General features: G+C 45.9%; 1 protein-coding gene across 3 annotated transcripts in view; it reads left to right on the forward strand.

The window, feature by feature from the left end:
- The first annotated feature begins 1,661 nt into the window (after positions 1-1,661).
- EFR3B (EFR3 homolog B) overlaps positions 1,662-21,118 on the forward strand; it is a 108,918-nt gene continuing 89,461 nt past the window's right edge. For all 3 annotated transcript variants that reach the window (XM_049903980.1, XM_049903981.1, XM_049903982.1), the window contains exon 1: positions 1,662-1,880. In XM_049903980.1, the coding sequence (XP_049759937.1) occupies positions 1,874-1,880 (7 nt within the window). In that variant the 5' untranslated portion in view covers positions 1,662-1,873. The remainder of the gene's footprint in view (positions 1,881-21,118) is intronic.

Consider the following 21,118-nt stretch of genomic DNA (forward strand, 5'->3'; position numbering starts at 1 on the left):
AGAAAACAATACAAATTAACTGCCCCCGTCCTAGGTTTCTCTTCTGTAAAATGGAATCTTAACCATCTTTAAGGTCCTCTCTGTTCTAACTTGTTTTTGCTGTTCTTTTTAGGTGCCATCGAGTTGGCTCCACCTCACAGCAACCCTATGTACAACAGAACGAAACACTGCCCAGTCCTGTACTGTGTCCACAATGCCTATTGTTGCAGCCACTGTGTCAATCCATCTCGTTGAGGGCCTTCCTTTTTTTCATTGACACTCTACTTTACCAAGCATAATGTCCTTCTCCAGGGACTGATGCCCCCTGACAACATGTCCAAAGTATGTAAGACACAGTCTCACCATCCTGGCTTCTAAGGAGCATTCTGGTTATACTTCTTCTAAGACAGATTTATTCGTTGTTTTGGCAGCCCATGGTATATTCAATATTCTTCGCCAACACCACAATTCAAAGGTATCAGTTCTTCTTCAGTCTTCCTTATTCATTGTCCAGCTTCCGCATGCATATGATGAGATTGAAAATACCATGGCTTGGGTCAGGCGTATCTCAGTCTTCAAGGTGACATCTTTGCTTTTTGACACTTTGCCCAGTGCAATGCGTCTTTCGATTTTTTGACTGCTGCTTCCGTGGGTGTTGACTGTGGAACCAAGTAAAATGAAATCCTTGACAACTTCAGTCTTTTCTCCATTTATCATGATATCGTTTATTGGTCCAGTTGTCAGGATTTTTGTTTTATGTTGAGGTGCAATCCATACTGACTGCTGTTCTAACTTCTAGTAGCGGAATATTTTGAGACTAAAAAAAGATTAAACTATCCTAACCAAGGGGCAAGAGGAGAAACTAAGGAGGGACTGAAAAAAGGGAAATGTGTGAAATATGGTCAAATGAAGAGGAGGCTAGAGGGGAAGGCTTAGGGAAGCCTGAGTTGGGCTAGGAGATATCAAGGTGTGTGGCGTTGGCAAGAGCTCTGCTTCTGTTTCTCACAGGGTCACAGACAGTGGGGAGATGGAACTCAAGTTGGCCCTCGGGCACAGGTGGAGGGGATCCTGGCGGCAACGCTTGTAAATTACAAGTATAAATGCGGCAGAGGAAAAACAAGTGGACTTCCTGCAGCCCTTGGGGAAGGGGAGGAGGGGCGTTTCCTGCGTACCTGGCCCAGAAAGGACGCTCTTTGGTCTCAAGTAGCTTAATTAGTGAGAGGGTTTAGCTAAGCCAGGCCAAGGGAGGGTGAAGGGTCATTCCTTCAGTTCCTCCTCCTTGCGCCCCCTGGCTCAGCCTATGCCTCCTGGACAAATCTGGGGGAGGGGGTAACCTGCCGGTCTCGGCTGGCAGCAGCTTCCAGTGCCCCTGCCCGCAGGTTAGGGGAAATTTCAGCTGTCAGCCTGAGAGCTCCGACAGGAGCAGGGTGTTCGGGTGGGTGATTCCCCCAGGTCAACGCTGCTGCCCAGGCCCAGAGGCGACCGCCTCGGAAAAGGCGCATCTTGGGATTTGGGTGTCTCCGCTGGTGCCTTGGGAGAGGCAGCAGGAGAAGGAGGGGATTTGGCTGAGGAGGGGCGGGGGGCACCGGAGCCGCCGGGGCAGTGGCCGAGCGGGGAGGGTGGGAGGTGCATATTAGCATAGCCACCTCCCCTCGCCTCCCAGCCTGGCCCAGACACCGGAGCCGGGAGGCCGGGCAGCCAGTCTCAGCCTCGGGAGCTGAGTGGGCTGGCCGCTGCTCGCCCGGTGCCCCGGTCCGGCCCTCGCTCTGAGCGCCCTGCCCGGCTCGGCCCTCCCCCGGCGGCCGCCAGCCCCGGCCTTGGCGGTGAATGAAAGGCGGCGCCGCCGGGGGCCGGGTGCAAGCGACGCGGCGACGCCGGCCTCCCTGGAGCTGAGATGTACGGTAAGGAGAGCTCGGCCGCCGGGCTCCGGCCCGCGGCGGGCAGGCTCCGCAAACTTCCCGCACGGGGACCATTGTCCCCTGCGTGGCCCTGGCTAAGGGCGAGGGCGCGGACCCGGTGCCGGGCTGGGCTCGGTTTCTGCGCACGCCTGTGCCGAGAAGACAAAGATGCCGAGGGGAAGGGGACCGTGTGGTCCTCGGAGATCCTCCGGGGCCGCCGTGTGCGGGCGCTGGGGGCGGGTGGGCGGTGGCCCGCAGGGCGGGAGGGTTGAGCAGCCGGGCGCGGCTGGGTGCCGGCTGAAGCGGGTCTGTCTTGGAGCTGAGCAGAGAGGAAGTGTTGGTGGAGCTGGTGGTGTGACAGAATTTGCAGAATTAACAAAAGCGGTTGGTGCTTTGGGAGTTTCACGCGTGGAAGCCAGTCTAGGGTTCAGAGCAGACGCTCAGTGCCCGCCACGCTGCCCGGTTCCGAGGCTGTGGGAGGTGGTGCGGTGCTGCAGAGAGCTGGGGAGGGCACTAGTTTTGGCCGCTTCATCACGCCGCCCCTGGTTGGACTTGCCCTCCACCTGCGCCTGACACCTTCTGGGACCTGGGTTCCCTAACTTCCAGCATTGCCTTCTGCAGTGATGAAGGGAGGAGCAACTGCTGAGAGGGTGCGCCACAGCTCCGGGTGGCCACCTTCTGGCTGCCCTCTGACCCTTTTCTCTTCGGTAACTCTCCCTTCAACTGATGATGCAACAGTTAGCCAGCCCCTCATGATTCACTGTTCGGCTTTATAATTTGCCAGGGATTCCTCTGGTTTGGGAGGCAGTATGTGTGAAGAAGAGAGAGCAGGTTGGGTCCCACAAAGCAGCTCCAGTGAGCAGAGAGAGCACTGGGACCCAGACCAGCCTAAGCTTCCATTGCCTTACAGAGCCTTCCTCCAGGTGCCCTGAGCAGTGAAGGGGTAGAAATGGTCTCAACCAACTAAAATGCCTCAGAACCCAAATCTTCTGGCAGCTCTTCTAGGGCCAGGAAAAAATCAGAGGTGTGCTCACCTCCCACCTCTACTGCCAGGAAGGGGCTCAGGGGGCCCCTGAGGGGCCAGTGAGTGGAGAACAGCAGGTTCCCAATTTAATCCAGCACTGAGGCTGCTCAGCTGCCTCACTGAGCCAACAACAGACTGTGAGTCACAAAGTTTGCCGGAGGCAGAGAAAGCTGAGAGCATGGTGGAAAGGCTCAGCAATCGTCCATGGATATCACTATGAGAAAGAGAGGCCCAGCCTTTTATTCAGTCTCCTTTCCTCCCCAGTTGGTTGTGTATCTGCATTTCCTATTCAGGTCAGGACACCCCAGGTCCCCTCAGCAAGTTTCATTGCCCTTGGATGGACCAAGTTAGGGGTTTGGGGGTGGTTCAGAGGCTGTGCTGCTGGCCAGTGGGGACTCTGAGGGAAGGGAGCAAGGCAGTTGTGTTTTATAAGCTGGGAGGCTGTGGAGTTCCCAGGAGAGAGCTATATTTTCTTACTCTCTGTTTTTCCCTCTGTTCTTTTCTGCAGAGTGAGCAGCCTGAAACTGCAGTTCATTTGACAAGAGCATGTGACTGCAGGGGCACCTGCAGTGAGTGGGGAAGGAGTTAGGACAAGTTCCATCAGGATGGGTCAGAATTAGGTACCCTGCTGCATTTGGTCTGAGACAGTTTGATAATGGATCCAGGGTTGCCTGAGAGTCGGGGGTCCCAGTCCACCTGTAGTGTATGGAGCCCGTCCAAAGAAGTGTTGGATAGTGCAGAAAGGTGAACTGGGAAGTCAAGATATCTGGGTGCTATTTTCAGATACGCCACAGATTTTCATTTCTCTTTTATAATGTTTCTATTTCCCCAGCTGCAAACAGAAATAGTACTTACCCCTGAATGATTCATAGAAAGATTATAATGAAGGAATCCTCTGGACAGTTGCCTGGAGAAAAGGAAAGTCACACCAGTGCTGGGTGGGAGATCATTATTGAGTCTTGCTTAGTGCAAAGCCTTGTCTTAAGAGGTATGAGAAGGAGCCTGCTCCCCAAGGGAAGGGCCTGTCTGCTTCAATTTTAGTATTTTCTTGACTTTTGTGAAACAAAATGTCCGTGTGATACTTGTAGTCATTCTCTCCTCAGAAGTCAAAAGAGTGATTTAAAAAAACCAAAAGATTGTAGGTAAGGAGGTTGGGAAGGTGTAGAATCATAGACTTCTTATATTTAGCACTTTTTTGGCCCCTACATTTTCAAATGACTTGTCCAAGGTGTCACAGTTAGATGGAACAGTGCAAAATGAAAACTGAGGTCTCCTGACTCAATGCTTTTTTTTTCCCCCCTTATATTACCTTCCCATGTCTTGGGTGAAACACTGGGAAAATGCCAAACCAAAAATACCAAACCTACTTCTGTCAAGTTGATTCCAACTCATGGTGACCCCATTTGTTAGAGAGTAGAACTGAGCTCCATAAGGTTTTCCTGGCAGTAATCTTCTCAAAGCAGATCCTCTGCGGTGCTAGGTGGTTTCAAACCACCAACCTTTTGGTTAGTAGCCAAGTGCAAACCGTTGGCACCACCCAGGGACCTTTGGCAAATGCCCCCAGGGGTTTTATTTACTGATAGGCAGTGAGGCCCTGTGTGGAGCCAAAAGTTCCCTGAGAGCTTTAGTTAGAGCTGTCTTTTAACCACTGCCCTTGCTGACCTGATCCATTAAAAATTTGGGTAGTCTAACTCCAGTTGCCACTGCCCAGCTGCTTGGTAGTCCTGTCTTCCCATTTAGCCAGCTCTTGTTAGATTTCTTCATCACCCCTCATTTCCCCTCTCACCTAACCTCTGCCTCCACAACTCAGTTTTCCTGTATCCCCAGTCTCTGCCATCTCTTCCTTCTGTCTGTGGGACAATAAGTATCCCTTGTCTTTACTAAAGGGCACCTTCCTATGTAGGACAGAAAGAATCCTAGCCCTGGGGTCAGCCCATCTGAGTTCAAGTGCCAATCCACAGCTGTGTGACCTTGGGCAAGTCGGGTTGGCTCTTGGAATTATATCTCTGTGTAAAACGGTGAAACACCCATCTGACACCCAGGTCTGTTGTGATCATCAGAGCAGGGTAATGGATGTGACAGTGCGTCATGAGAGGGTCTGCACTTGCAAGACAGATTGCTCAAGAGCCTGTCCCCTTCAGGCCCACTTGGGCCTTTACCCTTCTCTCTCCCTCTCTGCTGGCTCCTGCAAGTCTGTTTGCTACCACCCCACCCCCAGCTTAAACAAGTACACATATCTCCTTGACTTTGCTAGCTGCTCAGACCGCAGAACCACGTCTCTCTTTCCCTTCACCAAATTCACCCCTACTGCCTCTTTACCAGAGTCCCTGGGTGGTGCAGATGGTTAACATACTTGGCTGCTAACCAAAAGGTTGGCAGTTGGAGTCCACCCATAGGCACCTCAGAAGAGAGACCTGACGATTTACCTCCTCAAAATAAGCCATTGAAACCCTGGTGGAGCACAGTTCTACTCTGACACACACTGGGTTACCACGAGTTGGAATTGATGACAATTGGTTCTGGGCCTCCTTACCACTCAGTCATTCCTAATCCCTAGTCACTGCTTTCTGGAAATGACTCTCCCCAAGGACACAGGTGACTTCCCACAGTCTTATTTATACCTGTTTACACAGATTGACAAGGGACATGGAAAGATAAAGCACTTTGTACTGGGGAGATTGTGGGCGAATTGTGTGCAAAATTGGATTTCTATTAGTTTTTCTTTTTGTTAAAATTGTGTAGCTAAGGTTTTCCTGCCAGGGACCTCCCACTGGCCCCAAAGTGAGGCAGAGCTCCCCAAGACATGCGGGTGGCATGAGGGCTGCCGGCCATGAAGAGCGATGGGACAGGATCACCCCAGAACTGCTGTCTGTGCCCAGGCCTGCTAAAACAAGCACTGCTCCGATTCCTCCTCACCTCTGAGTGCTACCTCATCCTCAGCATATGCCTCTCTTCATGCCTGAGAATGCTGACCGTAGGGAAAATAGCAATGTTGTACAACTTTTTGAAAATGTGCTTCACGGGGCATCCTACTTGGTGTGTGTGACTGTTGTGACTGGTGTGGAAGAACTGCAGGGCCTGAAGGCTCACCTTTGCAGAAGTCCCCATAGATCTTGATGCTCCTCACCAACGCAACTCGTACAATCCAGCACATGTATGGCACATGTGCACACATGCGTGCACACATGCACATGCGTGCACACATGTGCACACACATTCTCCACCCTCTCCCCCACATCCTGAATTTTCTGCAGCCCCGTGGCGCCACCTGTGGCCCCTGCATGGCAGAGCTGTTTGGTCTGTCCCCTTACCCCCTGCCCTCTGTACCCTTTATTCCCCTTAGGAGGGAGCCAGGCCTGTTTTCTCACTTTTGCCGTTCTTGGCTCAGTGAATTCAAAATGGCTGCAGTTTTCTTCTCGCACATAAATAAAAATTAAAAGTTAATATCGCTTTACAGGAAATCTGGAAGAGAGAGGAAGGAGAAAAAAATCATCCATGATCCCAACAACTAAAACCAACCTTTTATAGTGTTATGTAAATCACCACTTATGGTTATGTGCTCCCCTCCTTTTGCCCTTTCCCTTCTCTTTCTCCCCATCCTCGCTGTTTTGCCCAGGTGGTGTGCTGAAGGAGCACCTGACAGCCCCCAGCCAGGCTCTGAGTGCTGGCTCTGCCCCTCCTGCGCAGGTAACCTGGGACCTGAGCCTTTCTTTCCTACTCTAAAGAGATGACAGCGACGCCCCCACAGAGGTTAATTAGGGTACGTGAGGTATGCCTCTCACCTTCCTTTTCTTCAACCATTTCTTTCCTCTCTGTTTCTGAATTAAAAAAAAAAAAAGAAAAAGCAAAAGTAAAACTGCACAAATAAAAACTTATGTCTCATAAACCATACTTGTGCTACTGTTCCTTGTATCAAATGAAAGGAAAATCTAAATTTTTAAAATCTTTTTTCCCAAGTAGTTATCCATCCTTCTAAACAATTTGGAAAATATAGTAAAATATAAAGAAGTATATATACTTTTAATGTGTGATTATCTTTCCTTTCACACACTTGTTTAAAAAAAAAAATGTATGGCGAGAATTATTCATTTTACATAATTTTGTGTTCTATTTTTTCTACTTAGCGTTAGGATATAAGCGTTTCCCCAGGTTAGTAAAAATTCTTTAAAAATAACAGCCCACTGAATGGATGTATAGTTCCTTATTGTATGCACATATTCTGGACACTGTCTGATAGAGTGCTGAAAGATGAGCCTCTCCAGTTGAAAGGCACTCAAAAGACGACTAGGGAAGAGCTGCCTCTCCAAGGCAGAGTCGCCCTTAATGATGGGATGGAATCAAGCTTTTAGAACCTTCATTTGCTGATGTGGCACAACTCAAGATGAGACGAAACAGCTAAAACTTCCAGTAATAATAGGAATGTAGAATGTATGAAATATTAATCTACGAAAATTGGAAGGTGTCAAAAATGACATGGAACCCATAAAGATCGATATCCTAGGCATTAGTGAGCTGAAATGGACTGGTATTGGCCATTTTTAATCAGACAATCACACGGTCTACTATGCCGGGAGTGACAAAGAGGAATGGTGTTGCATTCATCGTCAAAAAGAACATTTCAAGATCTATCCTGAAGTACAATGCTGTCAGTGATAGGATAATATCCATACGCCTACAAGGAAGATCAGTTAATACATCTATTATTCAAATTTATGCACCAACCATGAATGCTAAAGATGAAGAAATTGCAGATTTTTACCAACTTCTGCAGTGTGAAATTGATCAAACATGCAGTCAAGATGCATTGATAATTACTAGCAATTGGAACGTGAAAGTTGGAAACAAAGAAGAAGGAACGGTAGCTGGAAAATATTGGTGATAGAAACGACACCAGAGATCACATGATAGAATCTGGCCAAACCAATGACTTCTTCATTGCAAATAAGTTTTTTTTTTTTTTAACAACAAAAATAGTGGCTCGCCAAATGGAATACACAAGAATCAAATTGACTATATCTGTGGAAAGAGACAATGGAGAAGCTCTGTATCATCAGTCAGAACAAGGCCAGGGGTCAACTGTGGAACAGATCATCAATTCCTCATATGTAAGTTCAAGTTGAAGAAAATTATAACAAGTCCACGAGAGCCAAAGTACAACCTTGAGTATATGCCACCTGAATTTAGAGATCATTTCAAGAATAGATTTGATGCACTGAATACTAATGACCAAAGACTAGATGAGTTGTGCAGTGACATCAAGGACATCATACATGAAGAAAGCAAGAGGTTATTAAAAAACAGGAAAGAAAGAAAAGACCAAAATGGGTGTCAGAAGAGACTGTGAAACTTGCTCTTGAACGTAGAGTAGCTAAACAGAAAGAAAGAAACGATGAAGTAACAAGAGCTGAATGGAAGATTTCTAAGGGCAGTTCGAGAAGATAAAGTATTATAATGAAATGTGCAAAGACTTGGAGCTAGAAAATCAAAAGGGAAGAATACACTCAGCATTTCTCAAGCTGAAAGGGTTGAAGAAAAACAAGCTTTGAGTTGCAATTTTGAAGGATTCTATTGGGGAAAATATTAAATGACACAGGAAGCATCAAAAAACGTGGAAGAAATACAGAGAGTCACTGTACCAAAAAGAATTGCTTGACATTCAACCATTTCAGGAGGTAGCATATGATCAGGAACCGATGGTACTGAAGGAAGAGGTCCAACCTATGCTGAAGGGATTGGCGAAAAACAAGGCTCCAGGAGCTGACAGAATACCAATAGAGAAGTTTCAGCACACAGATGCAGTGCTTGAAGTGGTCACTCATCTATCCCAAGAAACTTGGAAGACAGTTGCCTGGCCAACTGACTGGAAGAGTTCCATATTTGTACCCATTCCAAAGAAAAGTGATCCAACAGAATGCAGAAATTATTCAGCAATAGCATTAATATCAAAAGTAAATTTTTGCTGAAGGTAGTTCAAAAACGATGGCAGCAGTGTATCTACAGAGAATTGCCAGAAACTCAAGCTGGATTCAGAAGAGGATGTGGAACCAGGGATATCGTTGCTGATGTCAGATGGATCATGGCTGAAAGCAGAGAATACCAGAAGGATGTTTACCTGGGTTTTATTGACTATGTAAAGGCATTCAACCTCGTGGATCATAACAAATTATGGATAACATTGCAAAGAATGAGTATTCCAGAACACTTAAGTGCATCCGTGCCAAACCTGTACATATAGACCAGGAGGCAGTCATTCAAACAAAACAAGGGGATACTACCAAAAACCAAAAAAGGGGATACTGGGTGGTTTAAAATCAAGAAAGGTGTGTGTCAGGGTTGCATCCTTTCACCATACTTATTCAGTCTGTGTGCTGAGAAAATAATTCGAGATGCTGGACTATATGAAGAAGATCGCAGCATCGGGATTAGAGGGACTCATTTACAATCTGCAATATGCAGATGACACAACTTGGCTTGCTGAAAGTGAAGAAGACTTGAAGGACTTACTGGTGAAGATCAAAGACTACGGCCCCCAATATGGATTATACCTCAACATGAAGAAAACAAAAATCCTCACAACTGGACCAATAAGCAACAACAAGATAAATGGAGAAAAAATTGAAGTTGTCAAGGATTTCATTTTACTTGGATCCACAAGCAACACCCATGAAAGCAGCAGCCAAGAAATCAAAGGATGCATTGCATTGGGCAAATCTGCCACAAAACATCTCTTTAAAGTGTTAAAAAGCAAAGATATCACTTGAAGGACTAACTCGTGCCTGACCTAAGCCACGGTGTTTTCAGTTGCCTCATATGCATGTGAAAGCTGGACAATGAATAAGGAAGACTGAAGAAGAATTTATGTCCTTGAATTATGGTGTTGGCAAAGAATATTGAATATACCACGAACTGCCAGAAGAGCGAACAAATCTGTCTTGGAAGAAGTATAGCCAGAATTCTTATTAGAAGCAAGGATGGCAAGACTTCGTCTCACATACTTTGGCCGTGTTATCAGGGGGACCAGTCCCTGGAGAAGGACATCATGCTTGGTAAAGTAGAGGGTCAGCGAAAAAGAGGAAGGCCCTCAGTGAGATGAATTGACACAGTGGCTGCAGCAATGGGCTCAAGTATAACAACAATTGTGGAGATGGTGCAGAACCAGACAGTGTTTCATTCTGTTGTACATGGGGTTGCTATGAGTCAGAACGGACTTGATGGTACCTAATAACAACAACATGTACATATTCAACATTATAACCCTCAGGAGAGTACTTGGTGCCCAAAGCTTTCTCTGAACTTCAGAATATTTCCCTCAGATATAGCCATCCAAATGGTTTGGTCAAGGTGTATAAACATTTTTAAGAACTGTTATCTTGTAAAAATAGCTTGGGGCCATGTCTGACCTCCTCCAACTCCACAAGAACAATGGAGAACCAAGATCAAGAGTGCAAGGCTGACTCCCTTGAGGTGGAGGCTAGACAAACCTCCTCTTTCTGCCAACTTCTCCAATTCTGGCACTAACTGTTGTCCCTCACACAGCACTCTCTACTTCTCTACTAGGTTCAATAATTCATTGCAATGGCCACACAGAACTCACAGACCATACTCACAATTATGGGGTTTATACAATTCAGACTCAGGAACACTCAGGATATAGTTCTTCCATCAGCACAGCCTCTTCTCATCTGTGTTCACAAGCACACCTTTCGTTGGCCCTCAGTCTCTGCCCAAAGGCACTCAGCTTTCTCTCCTCTTCAGCGGTGAAGCCCACTGCACCATCTCCTGCTGCCAGGTCTCTCCTTCCTTGGTAGTGGTGGGCTCTTCTCTCTGCTCTGGAATTGGCTCTCTTTTAAAGCAAGACTGACCAGCTCTCTTGGTGGGCCACAATTACCCTGTCATACAATCCTGCCCAATCATCTGGGTGGGAGTTACAAGAGTTACGAAAGTAATTAATTTCACATACCTATTGTGAAATAGGAAGCTCTGGTGGCATAGTGGTTAAGAATTTGGCTGCTAACCAAAAGTTTGGCATTCAAATCTACCAGGTGCTCCTTGGAAACACTATGGGGCAGTTCTACTCTGTCCTATAGGGTCGCTATGAATCAGAATTGACTTGACTCAACTGCAAATTGTGAAATTGCTTTCAATCTGTATCATTTACGCTTCTACCAGCAGTTAGCAGAGGGCCTTCCTCCCCAAACTCTGAAAAACATGAAATACTGAGTTTTTTCCCTAATCTTTGCTAATTCAATAGAAAAGTTTTATCAATTCCACTTGTATTCTTTTTTTTCACTTGTATTCCTTATCAATAGTGAAGTTAAACATTTCTCTTGTTTTTTTTAACAAGTTGTATTTTAGTGAATTGTGTTTTGAGAATATTAACTATTTGCCTGTCATTTGCTTTATGCTCTGGGTTTTGTAGGGAAATAGACATAGACCAGCTAGTATTTGTGGAGTACCGGCTATGTATGATACTACATAGGGCATGGGAGGGCAGGGTACAAAAACACAGGAAAGTCCAAGAAGAAGAAGATTGTAATTTTAGTGGGCAAACAAGTCATAAAACATGGAAAAAATGAAGTGATACAAAGTTCAGTAAAATTACAGTTTTCCAAGGTGGAATGGAATTACTCATCAAATGATCAGTAAGCTTTATCTCAAAGTGGGAGCGACCACTGCAGGGTGGAGCCATGTGGGAGGACCTCTGAGGAGAGCAGGCATTTGTGCTGGGCTCTGAGGGGTAGAGGGAGTGGGGCAGGGAGAAGGGGGTGGGGAGGCGTAGAGGCTTCAGTGTGCATTAGCGCATGGAGGTGGGGAAGAGAAGGCTGGTCCAGGGAGAGTTAGGAAAGCTGACTGGGTCAGGGGAGAGTTTAGGTCTTTTGTGATGGTTGAGGAGATATGTCAGGAGAGGGAGTTCTGACTTGACCCTGTGAGCAGCAGGAAGGTTTTGAACTATCAAAGGACTGATTTGCTCAATTGATGTTTTAGAAATGGAGCTGGGCACCTTGCAGAATGGGGTGGGGGGAGTGATGACATGAAGAGAAGCAGAGGAGACGATGCGGTAGCCACAGGTGGTAGCCTAAGGAGTGAGAAAGCTCTGGGCCTTGGGTTACAACTGTGCCGGTGCAATGGAAGTGCCTGTTAACAGGGGGAAGGGAGGGATAAGGTGAATTGGGAGTTTTTTTTTTTTTTAAAACATTCCCATGGTACATAATGGGAGTTTCTGGGTGATGCCAACAGTTAACATGCTCGAGTGCTAGCTGAAAGGTTAGGAAGAACACCTAGATATGCCTCAGAAGAAAGGCCTGGTGACCTACTTCCAAAAAAAAATCAGCCATTGAAAACTGCCAACCTTTTGGTTAGCAGCTGAGTACTTAAGTACCGCACCACCAGGGTTCCTGCAGTTCAAACCCACAAGCCGCTCATCAGGAAAAGATGTGGCAGTCTGCTTCTGTAAAGATTTACAGCCTTGGAAACTCTGTAGGGCAGTTCTCCTCTGTACTGTAGGGTTGATATCAGTCAGAATGGACTTGATGGCAATGGGTTTGTTTTGGTTTGATTTATTTTAATTCAGGGTCCCTATGAGTCAGAATCAACTCGACGGCAACTGGTTTGGTTTTGGGATTTGGAATATTTCTCTTGTTTGTTTCCCCCACTAGACGGTAAGCTCTATGAAAGCAGTGAACTCATTTCTCTTGTTCTCTGTTGTATGTCTAGGGCATAGAACATGCCTGGCACAGAGTAATGCTCAAAAACCTTGTTGAATGAATGAACTCTGAACTAGATGTCGTCCTTTTTATTGACTTCTTTGTAACTACATATTTCAGCTTTAAATGTGTTCTGAGTAACAATACAATGACTATTATTATACCCGTTGCCATCGAGTTGATTCCAACTCCTAGCAGCCCTATAGGACAGAGTAGAACTGCCCCATAGGGTTTTCAAGGAGGGGCTGGTGGATTCAAACTGCCAACCTTTGGGTTAGCAGCCGAGCGCTTCACAGCTAAGTCACCAAGGCTCCACTATTTTTATAGCTTCTATTTATTGGTACTCGACGGCAACAGGTTTGGTTTTTTCGGTACTATATGTCAAGGGAGTCCCTAGGTTTCGCAAATGGATACGTACTCAACTGCTAGCCAAAAGGTTAGAGGTTTAAACCCACCCAGAATCGCCTTGGAAGGTAAGACTTGGCATTCTGTAAAGGTCATAGCCTTGAAAACCCTATGGAGCAGTTCTACTCTGACACACATGGTGTTGCCATGAGTCGGAATCAACTCGATGGCAACTTTTTTTTTTTTTTTTAACCTATGTGCCAATCAGTATTCTAAGCATTTTTAATGTATGAGCTGATTTATTCTCCATAAAACCCTGTGATTTAGGACTTATTATTATTTCCATTTTAGAAATGAGAAAACTGAAGCATGCAGAGGTTTAGAAACTTGCCCATGGCTGTACTTGGATTTGAACCCAGACGGTCCAGCTCCAGAGTGTGCTCTCAACCCCCTATCACCGCCCCTGAATACTCTACATAGCCCAGAGAATCCGGGCCTCTCCCCTGGAGAGCACAGTGCACTTCACAGACTCGCATATGTTAATTCTGGAAGAGCAGCTCCGGGCATGAACTGCTGAGAGGGATAATGCCCACTCTTTGGGCCCAGGCCAGCCGACAATGATGCTGGGAGCTCTCGATTCTGGTCGCAGCCTCTGCCTCTTGGCAACTTTCCCACCTCCCTTATCACTATTTTGCTATCTTAGAGAGACAGATGGCTCTAGAAACAGCCTTAAAAAAAAACAAACACGTTACTGTCCAGTCGATTCCAACTTATGGCAACCCTGTAAGACAGAGTAGAACTGCCCCACTGGGTTTCCAAGGCTGTAAATCTTCACGAAAGCAGACTGCCACATCTTTCTCCTGTGGGGCGGCTGGTGGATTTGAACCGCAGACCTTTTGGTTAGCAGCCAAGTGCTTTAACCACTGCACCACCGGGGTTCCTCTGAAAGAGCCTTCGGGACCCCTAAATGGGGATAGGTAAAGTTAGAGAGCAGCCAGGAAAGCAGGTTGGTGAGGAGGGATGACACTACAAGACTCCATGATGGCATGAAAGCAAGGAAGCTGTGGGCATGCATATCAGAGAGACAGACAGACAAATAAGGGTGGATTCGTCACCACCAAGACTGGACCACACACATGCCTGGATTTGCAGTGTTCTTAAAACATGTTCCCTGGCCAGGGCTTGGCCTGGAGGGGAACAGAGACAGGCTGTCTGGGGGTGGGGGTGGGAGACCTTCTCTAATTGGGGCGTCTCCTTTTCTGCGTGTTGGACTGTGAATTAAATTTCCCCTCCTACCTCTTCAAGCCCAGGCAGTCTGGAAGCTGCAATCACTGCCTCTAAGATGGGGTTAGGACTGGGCTGTGTGGCGCAGGCCCCAATCCTGACCAGATCTCTCAGGTTTATACAGCAAAGCCGTGTGGTGTATGGGTCAGCCTTGAATCAAGGGAGAGAGACAGTGGTTCAAGTCCCAGATGGCCACTTTCTAGCCATAGCACCCTGGACAAGTGAGTTCTCTGAGTTCATCCTCTCTCCTGCAAAATGAGGATAATTACCTTGCTCACGAAGGTGTAGTCAGGGGGCCAAACGAGATAATGTCTGTTTCCATGTACTTACATTGCAGAGTAGTGTACCTATGAAAGGTGATATTATTACCATCCTTGCAGCACTTACGGATGTTTCTGGAGCATAGCCACACCCCTTCCAGGAACAATGCCAATCTCTGGGTACAAGGTTGGGTATGTCATACTTGGAATGGGTTTTTTAAATCCCTAGACAGAGGGCCTGGTAGTAAGAATGTAAAAACAGAGGGTCGCTGCAGTATTGCTGAGCTGGATGCCTGCTTCGGTGATGTTTGCCCACCAGATGGCCCCTGCTAGGAGATGATGAGCATGTCCTTGTCTCCTGGAGGACCTCCGCAGGTCAGGGGTCCACCACCGTGGTCCCTCTAATCACTGCCCCAGAAGACATGAAAAATCTCTTAGACCACAAAGAGGACAGAAGGTGACATCTTTATCTAAATCCTTAAAAAAAAAAAAAAAAAAAAAAAATCCTTACTCTGTTCTAAATTTGTATTCGTTACTAAAATTTAGCAATGTTTAGTCCATGCCATTCTATTCATTGTCATTGTTGTTGTCGTTAGGTGCCATCGAGTCAGTTCTGACCCCATGTACAACAGAACGAAACACTGCCCAGTCCTGTGCCATCCTCACAATCGTTGTTATGTTTCAGCCTGTTGTTGCAGCCACTCTGTCAATCCATCTATTCATTATTTCACTTAATTCACAACAGCCCTTTGGATGTGGATGTCATTATTTCTGTGGTAGAGCAGAGGACTGCAGATTCATTGTTAAATTACTTGCCCGGGGCCATGCAGCCAGTGCAGGTCTGTTCACCACATTGCCTCCTAAGCAGCATTCAAGGACCTTTATGTGAGGTGAAAACACTGATGGCAATTACAGGTGCCGAACGCCAAACTACAAACTTCAACAGCGAACTAACAAGTGAAGAATTCTGAACTGAGTATTTCAGTAGATATTAAATAGTTTGGTTGTGACTTTACATCTAGGACACGAATTATGGGAAACCCTTCTCAGGTACCCTATGGATCAGTGCCCTAAAGCGTGTCCTTTAGCCAAACAGAGCCGTCTGACTATCATCTGAGAATTAGGATTTCTGGGTTCCTATAACTAACTTCTCATTACTCTATAGAACGACCTAGATAAATTCAAGCATCCAGGAGCCAGGAGTCTTAGATTCTTATCTTTGCAGAGCTCCAGCCATCGTCATAACTGTTCAGAAAGATTTCTCTCCATATCCCCACTTTCTTTTTATGTAGATAATAATTGAAATAACATTTATAAAGCATGTGAAGAGTAATCCCTAAATTACAATGGCCTTGTCTGAAGGTGTGTCTTAGAAAGGGAGCTACGTGTAATGAAGGGGTACAGTTCCAGCATCTTGAGCTTCTCACTACCATGCAAGAGGGGCATCCCACTTCTAGAGCAGGAGCCTGTGGGATGGATGCTGAAAAATCCAGAGTTCTGCAGCCTCCCACCAAGCCTTCTTCCTGCCCCCACTCTTTCTTATCCTTTGCTGTTATTTTTGAACCTGTCACGCTGTCATAGCTCGCTGTGTGGTGTGTATTTCTTTACACACTAGATCTGCGAACATCTTGAGGACACAACCTCTGTATCAATCATCTTTGTTTTGCCTAACATCTAGCTGAAATATTTAGTACGAAGTAGCTCAAATGTTTGCATTGAACTATAAAGTAATTATATACATCATTCATGCACACATAAATCAATATGTATGTATTTATGCAAATACGTACATCCATAAATAAAAATACATACATATTGTTGTTGTCCTTAGGTGTCACGGAGTCAATTCCGACTTATAGCGACCTTAGAGGACAGAGTAGAACTGCCCCATAGGGTTTTCTAGGCTCTTATCTTTATGGGAGCAGATCGCCAGGTCTTTTCTCCCACACAGCTGCTGATGGGTTCTAACCACCAACCTTTCAGTTAGCAGCTGAGCATTTAGCCACTGCGCCACCAGGGAATATTTCCAGGGTACCAGTGAGGGCCTGGGGGTCTCTCTAAGGTCAGAGAGAATCCTGCAGTGACAGCAACAATATTTCATCTCTTTAATATGCCTTCCCACATTCACCATGATTCTGTATAGAATAAAGAACATACCAGAATATTACCATTTGACCTGCTGCAGACACTAATGATGTCAGTCATGAGAGCCAGCCGCTTGGCCTTCCGGTTGAGAGGGGTAAGGCAGTTAGGGAGACATTCTCACATATTTCCTCCTTGGTTTGCAGAGCTCACAATAAATGGCACAATCCTTTCCTTCAAAATAGGAAGGTCATTTAGTGGTATAATTATGGGTAAAGCTTTATTTTGATTTCCACTCATATTATTTGTGCCTTATTCCTTCACAAAACAAGAACAATGAAAAGGCCCTTTGTGGCAAAGGCAATGCTGTGTCTGTTTCTCGTTGCTTAGAAGTACCTGGCTGCAGTGTCCTGGGTAAACTACTAAGCAGGCTGGTGCTGCATTGATTCTCAGAGTTGCAGTGAACAAGTGTGCTGATCTTTGCTGCAGGTCATGTATAACACAAAGTAGAAGAAGGAAAAAGCATCAGGGTCTTCCCATTGTTTCCATCAAACTCCTAAAAGTGCCTATTAGCAGATCTGGGCCTAGCAGCTGGTACATGTTGTTATCAAGTCAATTTCAACTCATGGTGACCCCACGTGTTACAGAGTAGAACCGCTCCGTTGGGTTTTCTTGGCTGTAATCTTTATGGAAGCAGATTGCCAGCCCTTTCTTCTATGGCACTGCTGGATGGGTTTGAACTGCCAGCCTTTAGGTTAGCAGCCAATAGAAAACCACTTGCACCAACAAGGACCTACCGAAAAATCAAACCTGTTGCCATCGAGTTGATTCCAACTCATAGTGTCCCAGGGTTTTGGTAGCTGGTAAATATGGCAAACAGGTCTGACTCTCTAGAAAAGTTTAGCCACAACCCAAAGAGATTCCCCGGCACTACCAGGAATGTCCTTTTTTCCCCTAGACAACACCATTGGAGGAGAAAAGGACTGAGTGTTGAGGTGAGGAGTGGGTGGTGCTGGCTGGTGCACAGCGCTTTCCTTCTGCTCCCCAGACCTTGTGGACTGGAGAGTCGCCCATCAGGGTTGACTCAGGCTCTGGTGCTGTGGTGGGCAAGATTCTCCAGCCCTCAGCTTTAGTTTCACCGTCCATAGGAAGGGAGCCACCCTGGATGGCCTTTAAAGGTTTCCCAGTTCCTACAGTCTGAGATGGGTGGGGCGATTGGCCCGTCCCTGTGGCTGAGGCAGCAGGGGCTAGTGGTAATTTAGGCGCTGTGATCTCTTTACGTAACCTGCCTGTGTATCCGTTTCCTCATTGCTAAGACAGGGATAGTGATATCTTTGTTACTTCAAACATGCCAGTCATGGGGTCCTGCAAATGGGCTGACGCACGCAGATAGGCATGCTGGGGTTGGGGTGGATAAGAGCCACATGTCTTCCAAGTACCAGGGCATACGATGCTTGCTGTATGTACATCAAGTCTCACAAAAATCCTACAGGGATGTGTTCCTTTCCCCATTTCCTCTCCCCATTTTCAGATACGGAAATAAGGTCCAGAGAAGTTAAACGCATTGTCCAAGGTCACCCAGCTCATTAAGTGGCAGAGCTAAGAAAAGAATCAGGTCTTTTTTATTCCAACACAATCCTCTTCAATTCCACATGGACTCTTATTTAAAACACCATTATCAGAGTTGATCAGACACTTCAATGGTGCAGATCAGGCCAGGGTGATGACCTGGCGTCAGTCACAGGTTGTTTGGATGTATACAAAAGGAGCGCTAGAAACTGGCGTCATCTTATTCCTTGGATCTGGAAAATTCCTCTAACTCAGGTTAAGTATGCCATTAAAGTGCCATTTTTTAAAGCAAGAGAATTTATATTAAGTTATATTAATAAACTTATTTAATATATTTAATTAATTTCATTTATATAAAAATGTCACTGCATTTTGTGAAAGTGGCGAGGGATGATTACCACATTTGGAAGGTGTATCAGGGAAGCTCAGAATTCATGGAAAGGCCTTTATTCACTTTGAGGGGCCCATCTCGAGGAGGTGGCTATGATCTTCTGAGCAGTGAAACTCAGGTATGGTCCATATGACTGCTCGTTAGAACAGCTCTGTTCCACAGAAGAAAACAAACAGTGCATTCAGATGTGAGCCCCTAATGAGTCACAAGAGCCAGCTTTCTGGATTCTGGATTGATTTTTTTAACTATGGTGAAAATATATACAACGAAACCGGCACGAATTCAACAATTCCACACGTACAATTCAGTGCCATTGATCCCATCCTTCATGTTTTGCAACCTTTGTCACTGTCCTTTTCCAAATTATTCCATCACCGTTAATGTAAACTCAATGCTCCCTAAGCAAAAACTTCCCCTATGCCCCCTCCCTCCCACCCCTGGTAATCACTTTGGTTTCTATGCATTTGCTTGTGAGATCGTAGAGTATTCGTCCTTTTGTGACTGACTTACTTTGCTCACCATAATGTTTTCTAGGTTCAAGCATGTAGTGGCATATCAGGGCTTCATTTCTCTTTATGGCTGAGTAGTAGTCCATTGTATGTGTGTACTACACTTTCCTTATCCGTTCATCCATTCACGGACATGCCGGTTGCCTTTTTTATTCAGCTGCCTCTCACACAGGGAACTCTAGACGCTTGCTCTGAAGTGAGTGGCAACGAGCTATATTTATTTATTTAAAAAAAGCTAATGCCATGCCAGGGAGCCAGCTTATAATCAATGCACGTGAACTGGACCTGAGAGACACACTAGAACGTCATTATTAGGTGGCATTGAGTCCTTTTTTTTTTTTGCCACCCCATGTGACAGAGTAGAACTGCCCATTGAGTTTTCTTTTTTCTAAATTGTATTTTAGGTGAAAGTTTACAGCGCAAATTAGTTTCTCATTCAAAAATTTATACACAAGTTGTTTTGTGACATTGGTTGCAGCCCCCCGCAATGTGTCAGCACTCTTCCCCTTCCATCATGGGTTCCCCGTGTCCATTCGTCCAGTTTTTCTGTCCCTTCCTGCCTTCTCATCTGTGCTCTTGGGTAGGTGTTGCCCATTAAGCAAAAAAACCAAACTTGTTACCATCAAGTTGATTCTGACTCACAGTGACCCTATAGGACAGAGTAGAACTGCCCCATAGAGTTTCCAAGGAGCGCCTGGTAGATTTGAACTGCCAACCTGCACGGTTAGCAGCCGTAGCACTGAACCACAAGCCACCAGGGTTTCCGTGTTCCCCATTAGGTCTCTTATATTTGAATGAACTAAGAAGCACGTTCCTCACGTGTGTCATAGTTTGTTTTAAAGGCTTGTCGAATGTTTGGCTGAAAGGTGGACTTTCGGAGTGGCTTCAGTTCTGAGTTAGCCAGTGTCCAGGAGCCATAGTTTCGGAGGTTGATCCAGTTTCTGTGAGACCAGTAAGTCTGGTCTTTTTTTGTGAATTTGCATTTTGTTCTACATTTTCCTCCTGCTCTGTCTGGAACCCTCTATTGTGATCTCTGTCAGAGCAGTCTGAATTTTGACTCATAGCGACCCCATGTGACAGAGTAGAACTGCCTCACAGGGTTTTCTAGGCTGTATGTAATCTTAATGGAACCAGATCCCCAAGTCTTTCTCCCGCAGAGACGCTGGGTGGGTTTGAACTGCCAACCTTTTTGTTAGCAGCCAAGTGCTTAACTGTGTGTGCCACCAGGGCTCCTACTAGAACATCAACTTAACACTGGTTATTTCTGGGTGGTAGGATCACAGACGATTTTAATTTTCTTTCTTTTTTTAATAGCTTGTATTTTTCACATTTTCTGGTGAGCACGTAGTTTAATGGCAGAACATAAGTGTAATTAAAAGTGTTTTTTCATCATCAAAAGCTTTGGGAGTAGTTATCTAAAAATCTAATTACGTTTTAGAAATGATTATCTAAGAATATGTGCAAATAGAAATCTATGACAATAGAAATCAGATAGTGATTGGGTGGAGGGATTGATGGGACAGGGGCCCAATGGAACTTTCTGAGGGGATTGAGAATGCTCTACCTCTTGTTTGGGTGCTAGTTACACAAATGTATAAACACTTGCCAGAACTCAAGGAACTGAATACTGAAGACCTGTGCATCTTATTGTATGTTAATTATATCCCTATAAAATAGTACGAAACACAGGAAAAGAGGAAAGAATGTGTGCACACAATCCCAGGGCTGTTTTGCAGTGCTGGCAGATGGCATGCTACAGATAGCCAAGGTGCTGTGCCAGCCCGCACCAGGGATCTTACCACCACCAACCATGGGCCCCAGCACCCCTGTGAAAGCACCCATTGAAAGCGGCTGGTCAGGGGCACTTGCTACAAGGCATCTCATATGCTGAGCAGCGAAGAGGAAACTGACCCAGGAAGTCTAGGCTGGGAGGCTGGTGGTACTGCAGAGCAGCGGGCAGAATGTCCATAAAGCAGGGGCCATCTGGGTGGCATGCTGAGATGGAGACCTGCTTTTCGAGCAGTGACGCTGACATCACTGGCTCTCATGGGCCATTAAACATCAAAGCCCACT

Source organism: Elephas maximus, chromosome 12 (assembly GCF_024166365.1).
Source record: "Elephas maximus indicus isolate mEleMax1 chromosome 12, mEleMax1 primary haplotype, whole genome shotgun sequence".
Lineage (NCBI taxonomy): Eukaryota > Metazoa > Chordata > Mammalia > Proboscidea > Elephantidae > Elephas > Elephas maximus.